This window comes from Petaurus breviceps, unplaced genomic scaffold, assembly GCF_028583685.1.
Source record: "Petaurus breviceps papuanus isolate PSGF00001 unplaced genomic scaffold, PetGlider_PUasm1.0 98, whole genome shotgun sequence".
Taxonomy (NCBI): domain Eukaryota; kingdom Metazoa; phylum Chordata; class Mammalia; order Diprotodontia; family Petauridae; genus Petaurus; species Petaurus breviceps.
The window spans coordinates 16772516-16798384 of NW_027187460.1; the positions used below are offsets into that span (position 1 = coordinate 16772516).

The 25869-nt window shown below is 43.1% G+C and overlaps 1 protein-coding gene across 7 annotated transcripts in view; it reads left to right on the forward strand.

Annotated features, from left to right (window-relative positions):
* ST3GAL1 (ST3 beta-galactoside alpha-2,3-sialyltransferase 1) overlaps nucleotides 1-25082 on the forward strand; it is a 132634-nt gene extending 107552 nt beyond the window's left edge. For all 7 annotated transcript variants that reach the window (XM_069081202.1, XM_069081201.1, XM_069081205.1 and 4 more), the window contains 5 exons: nucleotides 5118-5314; nucleotides 8130-8309; nucleotides 15276-15321; nucleotides 18467-18586; nucleotides 20335-25082. In XM_069081202.1, coding sequence (XP_068937303.1) covers nucleotides 5118-5314; nucleotides 8130-8309; nucleotides 15276-15321; nucleotides 18467-18586; nucleotides 20335-20508 — 717 coding nt within the window. In that variant the 3' untranslated portion in view covers nucleotides 20509-25082. The remainder of the gene's footprint in view (nucleotides 1-5117; nucleotides 5315-8129; nucleotides 8310-15275; nucleotides 15322-18466; nucleotides 18587-20334) is intronic.
* The last annotated feature ends 787 nt before the right edge of the window (nucleotides 25083-25869 follow it).

A 25869-nucleotide genomic window follows, 5' to 3' on the forward strand; every position in this document is an offset into this window, starting at 1 on the left:
CTTACTCTGCCCACTTCCCAGAGTTGTGTTGAGAGTGGATGAGGTGGAAAAGGTGTGAAAGTGTTTTAACCTACAGCGTGCTGTGTGAACCTAAAGGGTTACCATCTCCCCACCTTCCTCGAGAGGTCTTTACCTCTCTTTACTTCTCCCTCGGCCAGCTTCTGGAGCCTCCCCTCGGAGATCACTTCCATCGGCACTCCCAGAGAAAGATCATGCTTTTGGTTTTTCCTTATGTCCCCAGCCCTGAGTACGGTACCTGCTACTTTTTTTTTGTTTGGTTGTGTCCAACTCTTCATGACCCTATATGGGGTTTTCTTGGTAAAGATACAGGGGTGATTTGCCATTTTCTTCTCCAGCTCATTTTACAGATGAGGAAACTGAGGCTAACAGGGGTAAGTGACTTGCCCAGAGTCACACAGTGAGTAAGTGTCTGAGGCTGGATTTGAACTCAGGTCTTCCTGACTCCAGGCCCAGTCATCTATTCACTGTACCTCCTAGCTGCCCACCTGATACATAGTAAGCTTTTAATAAATGCCTGTTGACTCACTGACTGATTCAAGAGTGGTCAGTGGGTTGTAGCAGTAAGTGGATTTTAAACCTGGCTCTCCCACTTTCTAGCTTGTGTGATCTTTTAGGAATCACTCCCCCTGCGTACCTCATCTGTAAAAGTTAGGAGTTTGGACAGCCCTGATCACTGAAGTCTCTCCTAGCACTAGCAGACTGACTTCTGTGACCTGAGTTCCTGTAGATAATCTTATGCTTGGGGCTATATGCTCTCCATCTTTATCTACCATACCTGACATGGGGAGGGGAGGACAGATAACAATAATGAAAAATAGCTAATGTTTAAATTACTTTAAGGTTTGCAAAGCACTTTACAAATATTAATTTAATTAATTTAATAATTTAATTCTCACAACAACCCCGGCAGGTCAGTGCTATTACTATGCCCAGTTTTTGGTGTTGTTCAGTCATTTCAGTCATGCCAGACTCTAGCCCCATTACCAGTGTGATTTGCCATTTCCTTCTCCGGCTCATTTTATAGATGAGGAAACTGAGGTGAAGTTAAGTGACTTGCCCAGGGTCACACAGCTAGTAAGTGTCTGAGACCATATTTCAACCCAGGAAAATGAGTCTTCCTGACTCCAGGCCTGGTGTTCTACCCATTGCACCACCTAGTTGCCCCATCCCCAAAGTTAAGGAAACTAAGGCCAAGGTCACAGTGCTAGTAAGTGTTTGAGGCTCAATTTGAACTCAGGTTTTCCTGACTCCATGGTCCAGAACTCTATCCACTGTACCACCTAGTTGCCCCCAATAACCCCTACAGAGGCTTCTGTAAACATTCAGTCAGTCAACAAGTATTAAGCAATCACTGTGTGCCAGGCACTGGGGCTACAAGAACAAAAACCAATAGTTTTAGGAAGGTCTGATTTTCTAATGGGAGAAACAACATGCCAATAACTGTACGTGTTTACAAGCTGGATGGAAGGTAATTTCAGAGGACAGGCACCATGATCAAACTAACTAATAAACAGCCATGTCCCCAGCCTCACCCACTGCAAGTTTCACCTGGGTGGGGGCCTGTCCTCATACCCAGCCCATGACTGTCTTACCCTTCAGACCGTTGGCTTCCTTGGAAGCCTGGCCAGTAGAAAGCCCAAATTTCAGATGCCTTCTGTCTCTCGTTAGCAATAATTACACAGCCTCCCCCTGGGTGACACAAACTTTTAGTATGAAATGAAGGGTAGGAAAGATTGTTTGCTTTTGGGGTTGCTACGAGAGGACTTTATAGTCTCTGGGAAGAAGCCAGGATTGGGTTTGTTTTGCATCAAATAGCCTGGTTTCACACAACAGCCATCATTCAGGTAGGGGTCCTGAATCCTCCTGGTCAGTGGGCTCTTAGTAACTCAACCAGACCCCCACTCATTCCCCTCCTCCACCAAAGGAAACCTGTTAGAAGAGATTTCCCTCCCAGCAGGTGTATTCAGTACTACTAAGGCAAAAACATCCGCAAAGGAAAATGTTATTGCTGTTACCAAGGAAAATTAGGCTGCTTTGGAGCAAACCCTAACCTGTGAGGAGAACCACACCCTCCCAGAATCATAGGACCATAGAACCTCACAATTGGGAGGGTCCCCAGAAGTCATCCACCCCAGCCCAAACAACAGTCCCTTCATGAGCATCAATGAAAGTTGCTTTAACATCTGCAGTGATGGAGGGGATCCTAAGACAGCCCATCCCACTTATGGACAGTCTGCACTGATGGGGCAGGGGCAGAGGGGATCCTAGGACAGCCCACCCCAGTTTTGGACAGTCTGCACTGATGGGACAGGGGGACAGAGGGGATCCTAAGACAGTCCACCCCACTTTTGGACAATCTGCACTGATGAGACAGGGGGGATCCTAGGATAGCCCACCCCAATTCTGGATAGCTCTGCTTATTGAAAAGGTTTTTATTTTGTTTTTTTTTTCTCTTAGTTCCACTAGAAAGGCTTGCTTGTTGACTGATATATTACATTCTTGTGTATGACCTTCAGGCTCTGTTGACCTACAAAGGATGGAAAAATTCAGTCCCAAGTCTTCTTTTGGGCTTTCACATCCAGAACCTGCTTATGATATGGTTACCATAGTACACCAGTGAGTCAGTAAGTTAGCAAGTGTTTCTATATGCCAGGCACTGTGCTAAGCACCGGAGATACAAAGAGAGGCTAAACCAGTCTCTGTATCCAAGAGATTCTTTTTATTTTACGTTCTTATTGATATCATTTGGTTTTTTACATTGCCTAAACTTCCCCCTTTTATCCCTCCCCCTTCCCAGATAATCATCCCTTAAAACAAAGAAAAAAATTTAAGGGAGAAAAATGGAGAAAGAAATAAAATCAGCCAGCTGATCAGTGCATAAAAAAAACACCAGACAAAACCTTACAATATATGAAATGTGCCACATCCATTCTCCCCCTGCCACCACATACCCCTCTGCCAGGGAGGCAGGGGAAGTATCCTCACATAATCTCTTTTTGGAGACCAAGTTTGTTCTTTGTAATTTTGCAATGTCCATTGGCCTTTTTATTTACATTTTATGACAGTCAAGAGTTCACATTCTAATAAAGAATACAAACATGAAAACACCTCTGGGTACATCAAAGATAAATATAGAGTAGATGGAAGGTAAACTTAAGGGGAAAGTTCTAGCAAGAATCTGGGAGGACTGTGAAAGGTCTCCTTTTATTTTAATATATTTTATTCTTTCCCCAATTACATGTTAAAACATTTTTGTCTTAACTTTTTCTTTAAGTTTTGAGTTTCTCCTTTTATTTTAAAATAGATATCTATGTCCTGCCTTCAGGTAAGCAATGCCAATGGATATGGGGATTCCAGGAATACTAGTGTCCCATTCATTTGAAAATCAGAAATATGGCCATCCAATTAAATCTGGAAAAGATCTTAGAGATCATTTAGTCCAGCCTCCTCATTTTACAGAAGAGGAAACTGAGGCCATTGTAGGGAAATGACTTGCCCATTTTTACCCACAAGTTCGTAGCAGGGCCAAGACCAAGAACCCTGCTCTCCTGCTGGTCCAATGGTCATTACATTACTAGACTAGAGATTTTTAATTTTCCCCACTAAGGCAGCCCTATTCCACTTGAATAGGAACCATAGAGTTGGGTTTTGTTTTTGGTTTTTTGGGGTTTTTTTTCACGTCTGTGGTGTGTCTCATAGAACTAGACAATTGGGAAACCCCATAGGTGTAATAGAGTCTTACTGATGTGAATTGACTTTTTTTTAAAGCTATTCTTGCTGACTCTAACAGCTCTCAAAAACAGTCTACCAAGTTTGGGAAGAGCTATGATTTTTTCTGTGGAGGGACTACCCACTCCAGTGAAATCATAGAATCTAGGAAGGGTAAAATACTTTTGCTGATTCAGAATTTGCAGCTGAAAATTTCCCCCTAATTATAGCTTACGACCTCACAAAGCAGATGATTCTATTTCAGGGGCATCTCTAATTGTTAGGTAGCAGCGACTCTTTTTGTTGAGTTGAAATCTGCCTGTCTGGTAACTCCCTCTTACCTCTAGGACCAAATATAAACTCCTCTCTTTGGTACGGGATGCTCTTCACAGCCTGGCCCTTTGGATTTTTCCAGTCCTTAAAAACATCACTCCTTTCCACATCCTCCAGCCTCCTTGCTGTTCCTGAAACACAGTGGTCCACATTCTATCCTCAGACTGCCAGTTCTCCAAGCCTGGAATGCTCTCCCTCCTAATCTCTGCCTCAGAATCCCTGGCTGCCTTTCAGCACCAATTCGTGAAGGAGACTTTTTCTGGAGCCCTCAGTCAATAGTGTCTTCTTCTCTAAGACTACTTTCCATCTCTTCTGTAGTTATTTTGTATGTATCGGTTTGTATATATGTGGTCTGCCCCATTAGAATATAAGTTCCTTGAGGGCAGGGGCTACCAGGATCCCAGCACTTAATGAGCTCTAAATGTTTGTTGATTGAGTTCCAATTCAATAATCATTTATTACCTATTATGTACCACTGTGCCAAATTCTGGGGCTGCAATTAATAAAAAGAAAAACAATCCCTGCCCTCAAGGAGCTTACATCCAATGGAGGAAGAGAACACATAATAGGAAGTAGGAAAGGGGCGGGGCATGCCACAGCGGAAGAGGTAAAGACGACGACATCTGGCCAGATCATCTTTTCCATAGAGTTGAACCCAGGCAGAGCAGCAGACACAGAGCGGAGGGAGTCTCATTGTTGTAAGGATAGCAGAGGCCATCTACATTAACCTGTACCTAAAAAAGCTTATAGCTGGCAAGGTGGGATCACTATTCTCTCACCTGGGTCCCCTGTCTGTCTGTCTGTCTGTCTGCAGCAGCTTTGTTCTGTGATTTCTCCCATGATAGTATAGCAGGTGCCCACTGTAGAATTCAGAGGCCAGGCTACAGCTCCCAAATGAGCCATTCAGCCAAGAAACATTTCTGCCTTCTCGCCCAGCCCAGTTTGGTCATTAGGACAGTAGTGCCAGAAGCAGCCAACAGCAGATGGGCTTTCTTGCAGAGGATGCCTGTGGCATTTTTGTTGAATGTGTGTCTCCTCTGGCCCTTTGCTCACAGAAACTCCAGAGAGAGAGGCTGCCCAGAAGACTAAATGATACCTTGAAGGAGCTGTTCCGCATTGTTCCCAGCAACATTGACCCGTTCCTGGAGAAAGGGCCTCTGGTCTGCAGGCGCTGTGCTGTCGTGGGTAACTCAGGAAACCTGAAGCAGTCCCAGTATGGGAGAGACATCGACAGCCATGACTTTGTGCTTCGGTGAGTGAAGGGGCCCCTCCCATCCCCCAATAGTTTCCTGGTTCCCAGGATGCTACCCACTAGGTAGAATTGCCTTCTCACCACCCCCATCAGAGGCAGTTGCAGGGGGTTGTAGAAAGGTCACAGGGATGGAAATCAAGAGACTCAGGTTCTAGTCTATGTTCAGTCTCTGATGAGTTATATTACCTAAAGCAAATCATTTCAACTATCTAAACTTCAATTTTTTTGTCTGCCAAATGGGGATATTAATACCATTCATGCCGACTTCATAGGGATTATTGGAAGCATTGAATGATAAGAATATTAAGGATGATAGCAACAATTATATTGCACTTTAAACTTTGCCAAGTACATGTATTATCTTGTTTGACCCTGACAGCAGCTATGAGTGAGATGCTATTATTCCCATTTTACAATAGAAGAAACTGAGGCTGAAAGCAATGAAGTCCTTTGCCCAAGGTCGCACTAGTAAGTGTCTGGGGCTGGATTTGAACTTAGGGCTTTTTGATGCCAAGTTCAGCAATCTAAGATCTTTGAAAAACTTAAAAGTGCTACACAAATAATAGTATCAAACATTTATCTGACACCTAGTGCATGCACTGAGGAACACACAAAGTTTCAGTGAGAAATATGCTTTAGCCACAGAGACCTTACATTCTAGTTGGTAACTGATGCTATAAGACACCAATACAGTTACTTACATTCATTCATTCTTCCATTCATTCACCTATTTTGCGCCAAGCCCTCTATTAGAATATTCCTTGCCTTCAAGGACCTTAATTCTAATGTAGCTTCTATTCTATAATATTACATGGTAAGATCATTAGAAGGTCATATGAAGTGTTACATGATTTCCGAAGGAATTAGGTCAATACAGGTTCAGAAATGTAGAGTGACATTGCTTAAATACATTCTGTAGCCTTGCTATTCTAATACTATTCACTGTATACTGTAATTTATATCAAACTTTACTTTCCTTTGGGCAGAGCACGCTCAGGTAAGGGGAGACAAGAGGAGAGGAGAGGTCGAGCTGAGTTGCCCAACTGGAGCTGGCCAGGTCCCCATTCAGACAGCTCAAACTACTCACAGTTTGTGGCTCATCCTTTGTTTTTGAAGAGTACTCTGACAGTAGGGCGATGATGACATGACTTGCAGTTGACTTTGATTTAAGTGAGGGAGGGCTCTGCAGGGTCACCAGACTCAGTTCTTCCTCCAGAGCCATCTGGATCCAGTGACCAGATATTCATCAGGACTACTGGAGATGGCCCAGGATGCCCTGGGAGACCCTGGCCCTTTTAGACCAAGGCCTTTTCAGGTTCTCACCTTGAGTGAGGCAATGGCAATTCAGTGAAATAGCTGTGCCATCTAGAACTGAAAGAGTCCTTCAGATATAAAAGGTTGGAGCAAAGAATGTAGAATGTTAGATCTAGAAGCCATCTTAGAATATAAGATGGCCCCCTTAATTAAAAAAAAAGTCAGACTGGGAGGGGAAGACCCTCAGGGTTTCTAACCAAAAGAGAAACAGTTACTATTTAGATTTACTCTGAGCCAGGAGGGCCCAAAAAACAAAACAAAACCCTTAAATGGTGCTTGGGCAGAGACCTTTTGTTGTCCAATCCACGAGATCTGTCCTGGGCTGTCTCCAGTCTTGAAGTCGGCCAACTGAACCCAGGTGGCCCTGCAGGAGAAAGTGAGCCTGGTGACCTTGCACAGCCCTCCCTCATTCAAATCAAAGTCAACTGCAAATCATGTCATCATCTCCCTGATGTCATGGCCCTCTTTGAGAACAAAGGACAAACCACAACCACAACCACAAATTTATATGAGGATGATTCATCTTGGATCCCATCCAAGGGGTTTCAGGTACTAAGTTTTGAAAGGGATCTCATTATAATAAAAGGATCTCATTCCTACCTGCAGAAAGCATAGTATAATGGGGGGAGAAAGGGAATGGAAATCAGAAGACTTAAAATGAAGGGCCAACTCGTCCTCTTCCTAGCTGTGTGACTCTAAGTAAATCACTTAAACTTTCTGAGCCTCAGTTTCCTCATCTGAAAAATGGAAATGATAATAGTTGTGCCATCTCATGCGGGTGTTGTGAGAATTAAATCAGATACTCTCCTTACAGTACTTTCTGAATTGTCAACATATAAAAAACGTAAATTGCTATTAGTATAGCCTTTCTCAATGTCCAATTCTAATGACTTCCCTATGTTATTGCCAACTTATCTTGTTACCTCGTTTGTATGTAACTTGTTTGCATGTTGTTGCCCCCATTAGGTTATAAGCTCCTTGAGGGAAAGAACTGTGTTTTGCCTCTTTTGTATCCCCAGCGTTTAGCACAGTGCCTGGCACATAGTAGGTACTAAACCAAAATGTTCTAGCATCCTAGATGGCGCAGTATATTTAAGATGCTGTGGGTCAGATAGGCAAAGAGCGTTAGATGAAAGCCCATTCTCCCCTCTCCCCCCGAATCTCTAGTCTCTCCTCAGCCCTATCTTTTTGTACCTTCAGAGACAATTGGCATTTCAGGTGAGGTCAGGTCACCATCCAGAGACTCCTGTTCCACTTACCAACCTCCTGTGTGACTTGCTGAACTGATGCTGATACTGAGTTATAAAGTGAAAAAAAAATCCCTCCTAGGTTCAGGGAATGTTAAAGCCGGAAGGGCCCTTCATCTGACAGAAAAAAAAAGTGAAGCCCCAAGAGAAGTGACTTACCCAAAGTCACCCAGTGAATGAAGCAAAACTAAATCTGAGAAATAAGGCCTACTCACAGTTTATCTTACCTCCATGCCTGGCCTTCCTGTTTTCAGGATGAACCGGGCCCCTACAGCTGGCTATGAAGCCGACGTCGGGAGGAAGACCACTCACCACTTGGTGTACCCTGAGAGCTTCCGGGAGCTGGCAGAAAACGTCAGCATGATCCTGATTCCCTTTAAGACCATGGACTTGCAGTGGGTGGTCAGCGCTATGACCAAAGGCACCATCAACTTGTAAGTCAGCTTGAGGCACCATGGCATACTCTCCTAAACAATGCATGCATTTGTGGGCTTTTAGAACTGAGAGGGGCCTTCAAATATGGAAGGTTGGAGCAAAGAATGTAGAACGTTAGATCTGGAGAAGATCTTAGAATACAAAATGCTAGGCGTGGAAGGTGCCCTAGAACGTTAAATGTAGGAGGGGGAAGGACCATCGGAATATGGAATGTCAGTACCGAAAGGGGCACATGGAATTGTCAACTCCTAGAAGGCAGGGCTTACCACCAGACAAAGTGCTTGGCATGCGATAGATACTAAATAAATTTGTATTGAATAAAGGAATATAGACTATGGAAGATTCCATATGCAGGTACAACCCTCTAATTTTATAGATGCTGAAGCTGAACATTGCTAAGTCTTAATGGGTTTCCCTGTCTCTCCGAAAGGAGAACAAATGACTTATATCACAAGGGAGCCTGGGACTTGCAGTGGGAGGCTCCCTCAACTTTTAAGTCAATTTGAGACACCAAGGTCTAATCATCTCAAAAAGAGCATGCATCGTGGGCCCTTCAAACTGAAAAGGTCCATCAGATACAGAAAGTTGGAGCAAAGAATGTGGGACATTAAATCCAGAAGAGATGTGGAATGCCAGGAGTAGAAAGCTGGGGTTTCAGAGGATAGCTAAGGCAATCAGAAGCTTATAGGTGAATTCCTAACACGGGGTCTGGGAGTCTTGAAGTAAAAGAAGGGAAGTCCCCTCATTTGTGTGGCCTGAAGGGACAAATTACAAGAATTGGGATGCAGCCCAAACCAGAGTGTATTCTTGGTAACCAAGCCATTCGTGGAAATTCGTTCTTCCCCTCTGAGAAAATGACCCCCCAAATCTCCAGGACAAGGCCAAGGGGGAAGTTGAACTTAGTAGTAAACTGAAATCCAGAACTAAACAACCTTCCAGAAAGACCTGAAATGTGTTAGAGGCAATTTACCTTCGAGGATTCACTTGCCTTTTGCTGTCCCAGGTCATGCTTGTGACTTTGGGATAAGCTAGATTCAGTCCGTTAACTGGCCAGACATGATCAAAGACAGAAGTAAATTGAGTCCCAGAGCCCTGGGGAGTCCCTTGTCCAGACTCACACAACAAGATTGTTCTGAATGACACCTTACTGGGGCTGCACTTCATCAGCTGAGGAAAGGATGTAGAATTTGTAAATAAATCAACAAACAATTGTTTGGCACCTACTGTGTAGTAGAGTGGAGTCAGGAGATCTAGGTTTAGTTTCTAGTTTCGCAGGGACCCTTATGACCAGTCCCTCATTTCTATCTGAATTTCCTACCACTGGTCTAGACCAGTAAGAGTCTAAAGGACCTGACCCAGATCACAGCCAATATGTGTCAAAGGCGGTCCAGGTCCTCTTGATTTCAAGGATGGTTTTTTATCCAAGCTGCATCTCTTAATTTTAGATACCAAGCATGAGATAGAAGATGTGTTAATAGAGCTATAAACCAAGTGATCTACAGACCTTTAGGCTCAGAAAATCCCTTCCAACCCAGGGGTTGGCAGAGTGGGGGGAATAAAGTCCATCGGGGAGCTGGCATTTGAATTGAGTCTAGAGGAAGGGGTATTTGCACTTCTTCTAGGATACATGCTCTCCATACCATGGTGAGCATTTCTGGGTTTTCTTGCTTTTCCCAACAATGGCAAAGGAAACAGCAATGTTCCCCAATATTAAAAGAACTTTCTCTGATCTAGTCTGAAGAGTGAGACCCATAAAAACAGTCACAGCCCTGCATGAAGCAGGGATTACACTTGTCATCAGGCGACATTTACTGGCATGGCCCTGCCCTCCAGAGCTGGTGCTCACAGTGGCTGCCTACCTCCATCCATATAAACTCTTCAGTTCAGCAAACATGGGTAAATTAATTACTTGCTGTAAGGCAAGGCTCTCTGTACTTACCGTCATACCCTGTACATAGCAGGCATTTAATAAATAATTTTTAATAAGTGAATAAATAAGGAACTTACAATCTATTTGAGGGAAGAGAAGGTAAAATAATGCATAAATCCAAATAAGTATGAGTTAAGGTAGTGTATAAGAGTGAAGCTATATAAGAAAATTTGAATGGAAGGGGAGCCATTTTAACTGGGAGGATAAAGAAAGGTCTCATGGAGGATGTAACTCCTGAATTGGGCCTTGAGGGAACAAGATTTCAGTAGGCAGATATATGGTATAGTGGGAAAAAAGACTAGACTAGGAAAAACTGAGTTCAAATCCCATTGTTCAGTAGTTTTTCAGTTATGTTTGACTCTTGGTGACCCCATTTGGGGTTTTCTTGGCAAAGATAGTGGAGTGGTTTGCATTTTCCTTCTCCAGCTCATGAGGAACTGAGGCAAACAAAGTGAATGAAGTGGCTTGCCAAGCTAATAAGTGTCTGAGACCAGATTTGAACTCGGGAAGATGATTATTTCTGACTCCAGGTCTGGCACTCTCTCCTCTGCCACATAGCTGCCTTCAAATCCCATTACTGACAGTTAATCACTGTCTGTGGACAAATCACTCCCTGAGCCTCAGTTTCCTCATCTGAAAAAAGGTAATAATAATACCTTTAGCAGCTGCCTTATAGTAGAAAGTCAGCTGAACTGTGGAAGTCAGGAGTCCAGGTTCAGCTGTGCTGTTAGCTCACACGGCAACTTTGAGTCACCCTAATTCCAAGTCCAAATACTTCAATGAATCTACTTCCTTTAAGCTTTCAGGAAAAGGGCTGCGGCTTCCATGTCTCAGAATTTGTTGAACACACATCCATGGAGGGAGTGAGAGGTAGCAGCTTGGTGTACATGCAGGATTTAGGGTTAGATGGCCTGGGTTCAAATTCCAACTTGCAGGCTGGCTCACTGTATAACATATGTCACTTTCAACTCTCTGATTCCCCTGTTAGTGACAGCTGGGTGATTCAATGGAGAAAAATAGTTTGAGGAACCGAATTTGTTGAACAGGGAGAGGCAATAGCTGTCTTCAAGTGTGTGAAGGTCTATCTGTATGAAAAGGGGGATTTGATTTGTTTTGCTTGTTCTCAGAGGGCCCAATTTAGAGACGCAGCATGCGGTAGTGGATAGGGTGCTGGATTTAGAGTCAGAAAGACCTGAATTCAAATCCTTCCTCAGATACTGACCAGCAGTATGACCCTAGGCAAGTCACTTAACTTTTCTCCATCTCACTTTCCTCATTTGTAAAACAGGGATAACAATAGCATCTATCACCCAGGGTTGTTGTGAGAATCAAATGATATAAATGTAAAGTTCCTTGCAAACTTGAGTGTTATACAAATACTAGTTATTATTATCTATAAAATGGAGATAATACTTTCCCCATTTCCCTCAGAGTTTTTGTGAAGAAAAAAATCATAAACCTTGCAACACTATATATTTGTGTGTGTATACGTATATGTATATATAGACACACATACATACATATATACACATACACGTGTGTGTATAATATGAAAAAAAGAGGTAATCTTCCAGAATTCCAGAGCTGGGAGAGAATATTCATGATCATGTAGTCTAACTTCTTACTGCAAAGCAGTGGCACTTTGGACAGAGCCCTGGCTCAGAGTTCCAATCTCACCTGGGATGCTTATCCCATGTGGGACCATAAGCAAGTCTTTTAAATTCCCTGAGCTGGACCATTTCCTCATCTGTAAAGTGAGAGACTTTGACAAGATGGTCTCTGAGGTCCCTTCCAGCTCTATAACTATCATCCAATTAAAACGGAGACCTAGAGAAAGGAATGATAGACAGAATGAGGTAGCAGTAATTTGGTCTTAAAAGCCAGAGCTCCAGATGGTTCTTTGCCTCATACAACATTGCCCCCTCTATCTCTCTCTCTCTCTCTCTCTCTCTCTCTCTCTCTCTCTCTCTCTCTGTCTTGGTTTCTCTCTCTCTCTCTCTCTCTTTTTGCCTTTTGGAGGGCAATTGGGGTTAAGTAACTTGCCCAAGGTTACACGGCTAGTTTTTTTGTGTGGGTGTTAAGTGTCTGAGGCCAGAACCGAACTCAGGTCTTCCTGACTCTGGGGCCAGCGCTTTACTCACTGCACCACCTAGCCCCCCCATACTGTTCTCTCTTAATGGCAAAGGAAGCCAAAAGGCACCACGATCCTCTGCTGAGTTCTATTTTACAGCTTCCAGAAAGGCCTGAAATATGTTAGAAGCAATTCACCTTTCAGGGCCCACTTAACCTTTTGCTGTCAATTTGCTCAATATTTGTGAAAGGAAGTCGAAAACTCCTTTCTGCAATTAAAGTTCCAAGACACAATTCAGTTAACTTTAGAAGAACTCTGTGGTTGGTAGTTTGTCTCTGGGGCTCCCACATCCCCTTCTGCACCCCACCCTTCCTCTCTTCAGTGGTGTATTGCTCACAGTCTCATGCTTCTCTAGAAAGCAGGAAGCTTTGCAAAGTTAGGGTAAGACAGCACAGAAGGGAAATCTGTGTGATGTTGTTGTAAGAGTGTGGAGCTGAGGCCAAGGTTCTCATCCCTGTTTTTTTTTTACCTCTGCCCCCCCCAAGTCTTCAGCTTTCCTCATCTGTGCAGTCATCATTATTATTATTAACCACAATAGTAATATTTTTAATTCATTTTTATTTAACTAGTTTTAATTTAATTTTAATTAGTTTTAAATTTATTTAATTTTAATTTAATTATTTTTGCACAAAATTTAATTTCTTAAAAAAACAAGAATTAGGAACGATCAGTTTCAACAAGTCTGTTGTATTACTTTCCACAATATTCTGGAATGTGTGGTTCTAAGCTGCATTAGTAGGTGTACAAAATGCCATTGTTTCTGCTCCCCATTTCCCTTACACCCCATAAAATCCATTATCAGAGTTGAGATCAAGGGTGGCAGAATCAGGGTTACAAACCACCTCTCCTCTCCAAATTCCACCTCTAATTTCTCTGCAATGGGTCAGTGCTACAAGTCTATGTAGAAACATTTACTACTACTACTACTACTACTGCTACTGCTACTACTACTACTACCACCACTACTACTACTACTACTGCTGCTACTACTTCTACTACTACTACTGCCACCTCCTATTCATGCAGTCCTTTAAAATTTAGAGAGCTCTTTCTTCACAGAACCTTGTGAAGTAAGACAAAAATTATTATATCCATTTTACAGAATAGTCTCAGAGGCTTGCCTAGGGTCACACATTGCTAATAAGAAACGAAGAAATTGGCCTGCATTTCCTCCATTTATCCATTAACACAAGCTGCCTCCCCATGATCACTAAAGCCTCTTTAAACTCTAACATCTGATGACTCCAGGGATGAGAAGCCTCCCCCCTCCACCTGGGTAGTGAGCCAATTTTGGCCATCTTTTTATCTGTTGGAGTTGTGGTACAGTATTCCAAATGTATGAGGACAAGGGGAAGAATATCTCTCTAGTCTCAGTTTTCTCATCTGTAAAATGAAAGCATTAGAGTAGTGGTCTTCGCTGTATTTTGGTGGAGGGGAAAGAGCACAGGATTTCAGGTCAGAGGACCTAGGTCCAAATCCTGTCTCTGTGCATGTATGACTTAAGGCAAGTCATTTTCGTACTCTGGGTTTCAGTTTCCTCACCTGCAAAATTATATTGGACTAAATGAACTCAAGTACCTTCCCTGCTCTACATCTAATCTGGGTTCAAGTATTGGCCCATTTACAGCCCGTGTGACCTTGGGCAAATCACTTAATTTTTCAGGGTCTCAGTTACTTTATTTGTAAAATGAAGTATTTACCGATTAATTAGGGCAGCTAGGTGGCACAGTAGACAGAGCTCCAGGCCTGAAGTCAGGAAGACTCATCTTTCTGAGTTCAAAACTGGCCTCAAACACTTACTAGCTGTGTGATCATGGGCAAGTCACTTAATCTAGTTTGCCTCAATTTCTTCTTCTGTAAAATGAGCTGGAGAAGGAAATGGCAAACCACTCTAGTATCTCTGCCAAGAAAACCCCAAATGGTATCACGAAAAGTCAGATATGTCTGAAATGACTGAACAAATACAACACTGGTTGACTGATCCCACCTCTACCTTTATGCTCCTAAAAATGTCATTGCTATAAATCTATGCAAAAACATAATTATTGTTATTATTATTAACATTAACAATAATAACAATAACTCTTACTTCTGCAGTCCTTTAAAATTTACAGAGCTCCTTCCTCACAATAGCCCTGTGAAGTAAAACGAATATTATCATTCCCATTTTTCAGATGAGGGAACTGTGTCTCGGAGACTTGCCTTAAAATGAATTAGTTACTGAATGATTCCAACTCTCAATGTGTGCTCCTATTCAAAAAAATAAAAACTAAAAAAAAAAAAAATTCTTAAAAAGGTTACTCAGAAACTAGTCACCAGTGCCCCCTGGCGGCCATAACATGGCAGGCTCTGGTTGTATGATTACCAAAACAGTTACAGATCTCGGGATTGTAGATTTGACTGGACAGGACCTCAGAGGTCATCTGCTCTATGCTCCCACCTTATTTTGCAGATGAGGAAACTATGAGACAGTAAGAGCAAGTCACTTACCAAAGGCCCAAGGTAGTCCCTTCAAAGGCCCAATTAGATCCCAAGCCCAGGTCTGCATTCTTTTCCTTTCTCCTGATGCTGCTGGGTCCTGGTTATTTCTTCTGTTATTTGCCTCTAGGAAATGCTTCCCCAGGTCAGTGTAGCCACTTATTCAGAAATATTTGGGCATCCAAATATTTTGAGTGTTTTGAGTGAGGCATCCAGGTGGCTCAGTGAATGAAGTACTGGGGCTGGGATCGGTGAGATTTTCAGCAGCAGTGTATGCCTGAGCAAAATAGAGATAATAACAGTACCTGGCTCGCAGCATTGTTGCGAGGATCTGATGTATATGTGAAATGTTTGGCAAGCTTCAAGGTGATCTATAAATGCTATTATTGTTATAACTCCACTCTTTTCTTTCTCTTTTCTTCCCAGCACATATGTCCCTGTTCCCCGAAAAATACATGTGAAGAGAGAAAAGGTGAGTCAAAGAAATGGTGATACTCCTAAAAGTAGCCCTTCCCAGTCACAAAGGGCCTTGGCATCTAGTACCTTCTTTGATCCACATGACAACCCCATAAGTAGCTAAGCCAAATATTATCATAGCCATTTTACAGGTGAGGAATCTGTGTCTCAGAGAGGATGGATGCCTTAGCCAGGGTCGCATATTCTGTGAGCCAGGTGGCTTGGGCCCAAGCCCAGGTCTTCTGATGACAAGCCTGCACCTTGCATCAGGCAACCTTGTCATCACACCAGGAATGATGCCATCCCTTTCCTCCCCTCCCCCAGCTCACCAACATGGAGCCTAGAAGACTTGGAGTCAGTAAGACCAGGTTTGAGTCAGTCTTGGAAACCTTCTGGCTGTGTGACCCTTGCAAGTTATTGAACCTGCCTCCCTTTCCTCATCTATACAATGAGGAGGTTTGGACTCCGTGACCTCTGACGTCCCTTCCAGCCCTGCATGTGTGGTCCTATAGGCTAGGGCATGTTAGGGACATTTCTTGTCTTCCAAGTTTGTAAATTCTAATTTACATTTATGCTGAGAGAGAGATGGGAGATGAGTGCAAGGATTAACACCTATGACCCCACCAAGAGCAACGGGTTATCTAGAACACAGGCTTATTTAGCCTTCCAGACCAATTATTAGTAACCTGGGTCAACCATGGCCACACTTTGGTTTGCAAATCCCTTGAGGCCAGGGAACACCTTTCCTGTTCTTTTGTATCTCTCCCTTCCCACTTCAGTGTCTAAGTCAGTATTTAACCCCTACCCATGAGGCCTTCAGGCAATACTGACTTTCTAGTAGGAGGGCAGGGTTGGGAGTAAGGAGACCTGTAATCATGCTTACCCCAGAACCATAATATTCACAGAATAATAGATGAAGAGCTAGAAGGGATGTTGGAAATCATCAGATTCAACCCTTTCACTTTACAGAGGAAGAAGCTGAGTCTACAAGTGGGCAAGTGACTTGTCCAGGGTCACCTACCAGCTTAGTTAAAGCCAGGACTAAAACCTGGATCCCATGTCCACTGTTATGCCTGCTGAACCAAGAATCCTGCTTTCTCTAGTAGAAGCACCAACCACCTGAAATCCTCCTCCTCCCTCCCTCCCTCCATGCCAAGGAGGCATGAACTGGCACTCTGAGAAGAGGCACAGCATGTCCTGGTGCCCTTCCAGGGACCCCACCCTCAGTCTGGGTCCTCCTTGTAGGACAGAGTCACTTGTATCTTGCCAGGAGTGATACAGGACGCAGAAATCTCACCAATTAACCTCCAAGTCCCCTGAGAAGAGAGTCCTGTGGGTTTTCTAAGCACTTCCCTGTCACTGTAATTACAAACTCAGTAGGAGATCTCAAGGCAGTGAGGGAATCTGAAATCCTCTAATTAGTCAGGATTTTTAAAAAGGAATGTATGTGGTGGGGAGTGGGGGGAGGTGGGGAGCAGAGAAGTCCCATCTGTAATCTCTGTGCCTCCTTCTGCCTAGCACCCAGAGAAGTCTGGAGGGATCAGACCAGTACCACTTTCAGACCTCCCGGAGCTGTGTGTCTGTGTGTGTATGTGCCCGTGTTTGAATCTTGCAGTACTAGAACTAGAAAGGCCCTCAGTGTGTTAGAGCCAGAAGAGATGATCATAATAGCTGACATGTATCCAGTATGTGGAGTGTCTCATCCGATCCCTGAAAGTGCCTTGTGAGGGAGGTATTACGGGTCTTTTTGTCATTCCCACTTTACAGATGAAAAAACTAAAGCTTAGAGATTAGGGCAGCCGCCCATAATCACACAAGGCGTTTGTGAGCTCAGCCAAGCACAGTGACGACAGGGCCTTACTGCTACAAGAAGATATGTTTTAGACAACCCTTTTTGTATATAAGCCAAAAAAAAAAAAGCCCCAGCAAACAAAAGCTAGAAATATATTTATGACTAATTGCATAACAGTTTATATTAGTGTCTGTTCTATGGAATGTGTGAGGCATCCCAACAAAGGATCTGAATGTAGTAAATGTCAGGAGATAGAATTTGAAACCAAGTTTCTCTTGACTGCAGAACCAGCATTCTTTCCACTATACCAGAGATTATCACGGGCAGCTAGGTGGCACCGTAAGGCATAGAGCACCAGGTCTGGAGTTGGGAAGACTCCTCCTGAGTTCAAATGTGGCCTCAGACACGTACTAGTTGTGTGGCCCCGGGCAAGTCACTTGCCCCTGTTTACCTCAGTTTCCTCCTCTGGAATGAGGAAGAAATGAGCTGGACGAGGAAATGGCAGATCTCAAATGGGGACACAAAGCACCAGGCAGGACTGAAAAACAACTGACCAACAACAAAGAGGTTATCAAATATGGGGCTCCATATGGCCCACAACATTCCAAGTTTGGTCCGAATCAGATTAAAATGTAATTGGGAAATATTTAACAAAGTAAATTAAAATACAATAAAACATAGATAACACGACATTTTAGAACTAATATGTGGCCTACAGGGCTCCTTATGTTTGCATTGGTGGCCCCTGTTTCTGTTTGCATTTGAGACCATTGCTCTAAATCATGCCACTTCTCTCCTTAGACCTTAGAAAAACAGTCTCAAAATTGGACAAGCTACAATATAGGATGTGAGAGTAAATCCTCCTCTAGAGAGAAAACTGATGAATTCTGCGTGCAGATTGAAGCAGAGTTTTTTCACTTCGCTTTTTTTGCTTTTTTTTTGGCAACATGGATAGTATGGAAATATATTTTGCATGATTTTACATGTAAAATTGATATCACTGCCTCCCTTTTCAATGGGCAAAGGAAGGGTGGGAGGGAGAGAGAGACTTTATAACTCAAATTTTTTAAAAATGAATTTCAAAAGTACATAATTATTTTCTTAAAAAATTAACATTGGTGCTAAAAGAGACCTTGGAATACAGTAGGTCAGCAGTGGAAAGGGACTCAGAGAGAACATCCAGCCCTGTTCTCTCATTCTAGAAATACAGGAACTGAGGCCTAGGGCAAATTATCCCATAGTTTGGTAGCCAGTGCATGGGACTAGGGCTAGAACCCAGGTCTCACAACTCCTCTCATTACCCATCTAAGACTTTCTTCCCACATCGCCCTGTTATTTTGTTGACCAATGTGCTATTCTTCTCACCCAGATTCTGATCTACCACCCAGCATTCATGAAATATGTCTTTGACAGCTGGCTCCAGAACCATGGAAGGTACCCATCCACTGGAATTCTCTCTGTGATTCTTTCCCTACACATATGTGACAAGGTAAAACATTTCACTTCTCAATCTATAGCAAATTCACTCCTTTTTTTTCTAAAAGTTAAATAAAAATATTTATTAAGTGTCTGCTATGTGTTTGTCACTCTGCTAAGTGTTGGGGATATAAACAAAGTCCAAGGAAAAAAATGCTGCCTAATCTCAAATAGTCCACAGTCAACTGGAAGAGACAAGTTGGAAATGACTTTATACAAACAAGATCCATACAGGTCAAAGTGGAGGTCTTCCCAGATGGAACGCACTAAGATTAAGAAGGCCTTCAAAAGGCTTCTTGCAGGAGGTGGGGCTTTAGCTGACTCGAAGCCAGGAGGCAGTGATGAGAAGGGAGAGAGGTCCAGATAGGGAGGAGGGTCTGGGAAAAGGTCAAGAGTTAGTTGGTTGTTGACTTACTGACTTAAGAAGGGATAGGAATTTCATTAATCTTCTTGAATGTTGTTTTAAATACCATTTATTAAAAAGCAGATCTTTAAGAATGGTGAGAGTCAATGGTGTAACTTTCAGGATCTGGGATAGGCAGCTTTGAGAGGAGCCTCTAACCAGAAGAGCTAGCCAAAAAAAAGAAGGTGGGGGAGATACTCTTTATTCTGATTGAATCTGCCAGCTGGAGTTATGGAATACTAGGGAGATGCTGATCTCACCCCCTCGTCCCCAAAGCCAACCATTGCTCCCACTGTGTTCTAATTACTATCCAGTACTTACCAAGAGCCTCGACCCCAACCCCTACTTCTCCTAGGTCTGTTTCCAATCTGAGGATGCCCAACCCCATCTCCAGGCCCTACTCTCTTAATTCACCCACTTTCTGGCCCATTAGCAAAGTATCTGAAAACATGGAGGACCAAAGAATTCACTGAATCCTAATCGGAACCATTCAGGAATGCCCTCTATACTTGCCCCAACAAGCGGTCCTCTAACTTCTGCCTGACGTGTTCAGTGATTGAGAGCATGAAACAACCCAAGCCGTCTTTGAGTAGCTCTATTTGTTATATGGTTCTTCTGACACTGAGCTTCAGTGTTATTCTCTTCCACTTCTATCCATCATTCCTAATTCATAGGATTTTAGGTTAAGGAGTGAGAAGGGATCTTAAGGGCTATTGAGTCTAGTGCCCTGATGTTTTAGATAAGGGTGATGAGGGAGGCACAGAGAGGTTACTTCCCCAGGGTCACACACCCAGCAAGTGTCTGATGCTGGCCATGCCATATGCCCTCCTCGGGATGCACTCCAACTTGTTACTGTGCTTCCCGCAAATGTGGCCCCCAAATGGAATCCAGTATGGGGTCAGAGGGCATTTGTGCCTTCACCTCCTTTGTTCTGAACATGGGGTCCTCTCTCAGTGCCCTCTCAGAACTAATTCTCCTACTGGCTGCCAGGCCACAGGGATGACTCAGAGCTTACTCATAGTCACAACTTCACCCTCTTCCCATCTACCCCAACCAGGAATCTTCTCCAGGAAGAGTCAAAGAACAGTGCCCCTGGAAGAGGGGGAGAGTTGTGGAGAGGGAACAAGTGGGATGGGTAATCTGGACCTTCTCTCCTGAAATTGCTTTGTATTTATGCATACATTTTCTACTTACTTATGTTTGTACGTGTTTCCCCCCACCTCCTGCCCCCTAGAATATAACTCCCAAAGGGCAAGGCCTGGTTTGTTTTTGTTTTGGTATTCCTCCTGCCTTCTTTCACAGTGCCTGAAAGAGAGGAGAAGCTTAATAAATGCATGTTCCCTCTTGTATTCTACCAGGTGGATCTCTATGGTTTTGGGGCTGACAGTAAAGGCAACTGGCATCACTATTGGGAGAACAACCCTTCTGCTGGAGCTTTCCGAAAAACAGGTGTTCATGACGGTGACTTTGAATCCAACGTGACCACCACTCTCGCATCTCTTAACAAAATACGAATCTTCAAGGGGAGATGACCCCAGGACAGGCCAGAACCTGCAACGGATCACTCTCTGCAATTTCAGCCCCTGGCTCCTACCTGCCTCCTTCTTCGGGGTCTGTGAGCTGGCAGAATGTGATGGGCATCTGGGGCCGTGAATGGCAGCTAGACCAATAGGCTGTACCTGTTTCACACTTTCTTTGATTTCCTTTGGGACTACAAGACAATCCTTGAGAATCAGTAAGGGATGGAGAATCTCAGTGCTTGGGATGGGGTGGGTGGGAAGTGGGGAGAAGTGGGCAGATGCCAGACAGGAGTCAAATGGGTACACACAGTGGCAATACCTGCTTCTGGCAGGAGACACAGGCCTTGTTTAGAGACATGACCAGGGGCACTACGTTCCTGCTTTCCTGAAGCAGAGCAAGGATATTCCAATGAAGGAGGAAAGAAACTTTGTAGGAAGATTCCAAATGGACCAGGATTGAGAAAAAAAACAATCATCATTATTATTATAATTTCTTAAAATTTTAATGATTACCTCATTGGTCTGCTTCAGCATTCATGGGAAAAGACTGGTTTCTTTTAAATATCTCACCGGCAGGCCCGGTGTCTGACTTTTTTGCTTGATAAGATCAAAAGGTCTTCACTGTCCACTCATACACTGGACCTCAGAGGGAAAAAAGGACCTCTGGTCTCAAAGCTTTTATCAAAACCATCATCAGATGCTTCTTATATCAGCATAGGAAAGAACGGGAGAACATCAATGTCTTTGCTCTTCCGCCGTGTTCTCTCCATTTGTTTTTTTAAAGCAAATATTTTGGAAAGTTGGTGTTAAAGCAGATGTTTTGGAAAAACAGGTGTTGGTTGAAATCCTTCTCAACTTGGAGCAGACTGGACGTTTAATTATTCCACGTGCCTTTCTATTTTGGAAAGCAACCTACATTACTTTGCTAAAATGAGGCAAGAGCCCCATAATGAACTCTTTGGATCAAGAGAGGACTCGGGCTACGGAAATGTGACCCTCACCATGGCAATGTTTGCCCTGTATCCTCACAACTAAAACACCCACACTCTGCTGAGGGAGGAAGAGGGTAATGAGCAGAACAATTGGGTTCTGCCCCCACTGGGCCCAGGGCTACTCTGAATATCTTTTGTGTCTCAAAAGCCAATTCCCAAATTAGAGAGAGGAAAATAAGTCTTAAAATTACAAAATGTGTTGACCACTTAAAGTATATTTTCAAAAACTATCTGGCATGGGGTACACATGCCTTTTGAGGGGATGTATAGTACTTCAAGACAGTCCATGTGTTTGGGATACAACCACAGGATATGACTGTGAATGGGGACATGACACCTGGTTCCAGTCATGGTCTGTGCCATCTGAGGAGATGTGACTTACAGGGGAAGTGATTGTGGGAGAAGTCATGCTTATTCTTCATCTCTGCTGCCTGCTTCTTCCTTCTTTCCTTCCTTCCTTCCCTATTTGTGTTCTTTCTCAATTATTTATTGATTCTTAGAAAAATGAACTGATGCTGTAGATCTCGATGTCCTATCTTGGGCTTTAATTATCCCCACTGCAGCTTTACCAGGATGTTCAGGCTTCTAGCAACTTCCAAAACGGCTCGTTTGATTTGCAGACACAGTGCTTTGGGGCATTTGTGGTTTTGCAAGGATTTCATCCAGAGAAATCACTTCCTGAGCTGTGCAATGCTCTCAGATTGGTCTGGACAAAGCTCTGTAGTCTGAGTGGCAGCATCACTCTTGGCTGACTAGGGCTTTGTTTCAAATTGGGCATATGAATATGTGTTACATTGGCACATGATGCCCTAGAGTGAGGCCTTACCCTGTAAGATTCCATTCCTAAGATTCCTACTATGTAACCTCAGGCCTCTGTCTCAGTTCAGCATGATTCCAGTTAAGCCGATCCAACAAGCTTCTTAGCATTCACGGGGCACAACGCCATGCTAGGAATCACAAATACAAAAATGAAATAGTCCCTTCCCAGAAGGAGCTTACATTCTACTGAGGGACTCCTCATAGAGTGAAATATTAGGTAACAGCAAAGTTCAAGGGTATTACAAGGGAAGAGAGTATTTGCTGAATCTAATCTAGTTAATTGAGAGTCAGTAAACATTTGCCAAGTTCTTTCTATGTGCAGAGACAACATTGTACTAAGTGTTAGAAGAAATGAACTTAGTCCCTGCCTTCATGAGACTTTGGTAGGGGAAATGGGTACTAAGACAGATGGCTATAATACACAGCATTATATAAGTGCATTAGAAAATTGCAAAGAGCACTTGTGTTTCAGCCTTTATGGAGAATCCCAGAATCTTGAAGCCAGAAGTCTTCAGAATCCTGGGACCTCAGACTCCATGTAGTCCAGCCTGTCTGTGCCTAGAGCATGAATCCCCTCTAGGACCTTTCTGACCAGTGATCATCCAGGCACTGTTTGAACACATCCAGTAACCAGTTCCTTCTAGAGTGGATGAGTTCATTTTCTGGCCTTGGTGGGTAGAGTCTTGGGTGGGCAAAAATAGAGTGTTTTCCCTTGGAGGGATGTGGGTGCAGTGAGCTACCCAGCCCTGGAGGTCTTTATATAGTCTATAAGTGAAATGCATGGAAACTTTCTCTCCAAATTAAGGATCACACCTGTGGATCACCCCTGTGATATCCCTTCTCTTACATCCAAAACCACAGGTAAAGATTCTTCTTAGAGAACACTCAGCACAATGCCCTCACAGATGGTGCTCAAAATTTCTTCATTGATCTAGGTAGGAAATTGTGCTAACTAGGGCCCAAGGCAAGGAGGATACACTTAAAAAAAAAAAAAAAAAAAAAAAAAAAATTGGAAAACGGGTTTTTTTTGTTTTGGAAGGGTCCCGGGAAAAAACATATTTTAGGCCAAAGGAATAAACCCCCCCGCCCCCCCCCCATTTTTTTCATTTTTTTTTAATAAGGAAACTGAAGCTTCAAGGGGTGAATTCATCCATTCAGGGTCACACAGCTATTAAGTTTCACAGAGAGGGCTAGAACCTAGGAGCTATTAATTCCTGATTGAGTGTGTTTTATACCCCTTGAATTTGCTTGTTTTTCCTAAATTCTGAGTGCATCCCATCCACTCACTTCCCAAAATAAAACCCCAATATATTCACTGAGCCTTCTGGTCACTAGCATTCTAATTAAGAAGGTTTCCTTATAATTGAAAATCTAGCTGGTGCAAAGAGGGTTCAGACCCCTTTCTATAGAGATGAGACTCCCTGTCACCTTTCTGTCAATCAGGGAGACCATTTCAACTTTGGCTCTGCTAGATGGGGGCCCCTCCTAACAAACTGGTCCCAACAAGCTAGAGGTTCCGTTAAGTAGGGATTAGATAATCAAGATTGCCAATAACATCTCAGATAAGTGGACTTTTATTCTAATAAATGGTATTTGGAGTTTAAAAAGAACAGATTCAAGTGTTAGGAACTTGGGGTTCCAATGATAAGCCAGTGACCAAGGTCAGGGTTACTAACAACAACACCTCATTCAGCATCACCCCCTTGCAATGCCCTGTTAGGTACAGAAGCATGTTTTAGAGGAAACAGTTCATTGCCTGTCCTCTGAGAGGCTATTCAGAAGATGAGAACAGTTAGAAACTGACTGTGACCTGCTGTTGTATAATTTAACACCATTTGTTGGCTCTTAAAAGGGGAGAGGAGAGAATTCTGACAATGAAGAAGGGGTGGAAGGAACATTGGATTTAGAGTCAGAGGACCTGTGTTCAAATCCTGTGTGACCTTAATTGAGTTACATCATCTCTGGCCTTCAGCTTCCTTCCCTATAAAATGAGGTGGGTAGAATAGATTATCTCTAAGGCCCCTTCATTTATCCCATTGTACTGCTTTTAGTCATGAATGGAGTGACTTGGAGAAATGAATGGAATATGTTAAATGCACTGAAGGTTGTAATTTTTCTACCCTTAACAAAGGTTGGACACCTTTCCCTTCCAGAAGCCACCCCCAGGGGCTTGGACCTTCTGGTCAGTGATAGTCCCATGTGAAAGAAAAAAGGAAACTTGCCCCACCCACTCAGCATTTATTAAGTGCCTACTGTGTGTTAGGCACTATGCTAAGTGCTGAAGGTACAAAGAAAGGCAAAAACCAGTCCCTATTGATAAACTGAAACCCACCCCTACTGCTTAAGCTGGAGGCTGAGTGTTGTGGCATTTGAATCAAGACTGATGGGTGTGGGATGGGGCTGGGCAAGTGGCCAGTGGGCCAGAAACTGTCTCTTGCTTCTCAGCCCAGGCCAGGAAGCACCTGGACCAGCATGACCCCAATGGTGCACTGTTCTCCCCACACAGTTGCTTAAGCACTTCTGGACTGGATTCACTCTCAAAGCCAAAGTTTCTTAAGCACTTTTTACAAAAAAAAAAAAGTTTGCTGCACCTCTGGTTTTGTTTCAACTTTGTCTTGATCTTTGCTTTGTCACTCACTATGCATTAGCAGTTGATAAACATTTTGAATGAAGAGAGAGGAGTCTGAACGGCTCAGATCTCAGCAATAGTTTATTTATTATTAAACATTTTCAATGATTCAATCAGAATAAATAATAAAGAACTATTTTACTGCCTTTTAACTGTACTTATGGTTTTGTCTGGAATGACCAAGTTTCTCTTTATTTATTTATTTTTTTCAATTAACAAAAATCTATTTTCTCCTGTTTCTTCAGGAAAATTTAAAAAAAGAAAGAAAAACCCTTGAAAAAAAAGCAGTCAAGCAAAACAAATTCTCACATTTGTTTATGACTGAAATGTATGTCTCGATCTGTATCCTGAGTCTAAAGTTTCTATCTTCTCCTACTCCCACTCCCCACCTTCCATCCCTTTCTTTGGAAATGTTTGTATTTACCAGTTGGGTCAAAGTGAAAGTTGGGTTTCTCTTCCAGAAGAAGAGAAGGGAAGGAAGAAAGGAGGGTCCCTCAAGCCTTCTGAGTTCTACTTCAGCAACATAATACTCTGCAGCCTGTCTCTGTCAGAGAGAGACTCCTGAGCTTTGAGTACTGTGGGCACAGTAAAAAGAGTCCTGGATTGTGAGTCAAAGGACCATGGGTCACTCAAGCTTTTGCTCGGACACTCTCTATGTGACTGTCACCAAGTCAGTTCCTTCATGGGCTTCAGTCTTATTTTTAAAAAGGGATTTGAATGTATGATCCTATGCTAAAAACCGAAAGACAACAAGCCAAGTGCTATGGAAGGTTCAAAGGGAAGAGGTCACAGTGGATGCTTGTTGAATAAGAGCCTTGAAGGCTATTAGTGAATTTCAACTCTCCTTGTCTGAGACTGGAGATGGAGGTGATGAAGATATAGGAGATGGGGGCTGAATTGGTGCTAAACCCAAAATATCCAGTCAGGTGGCTA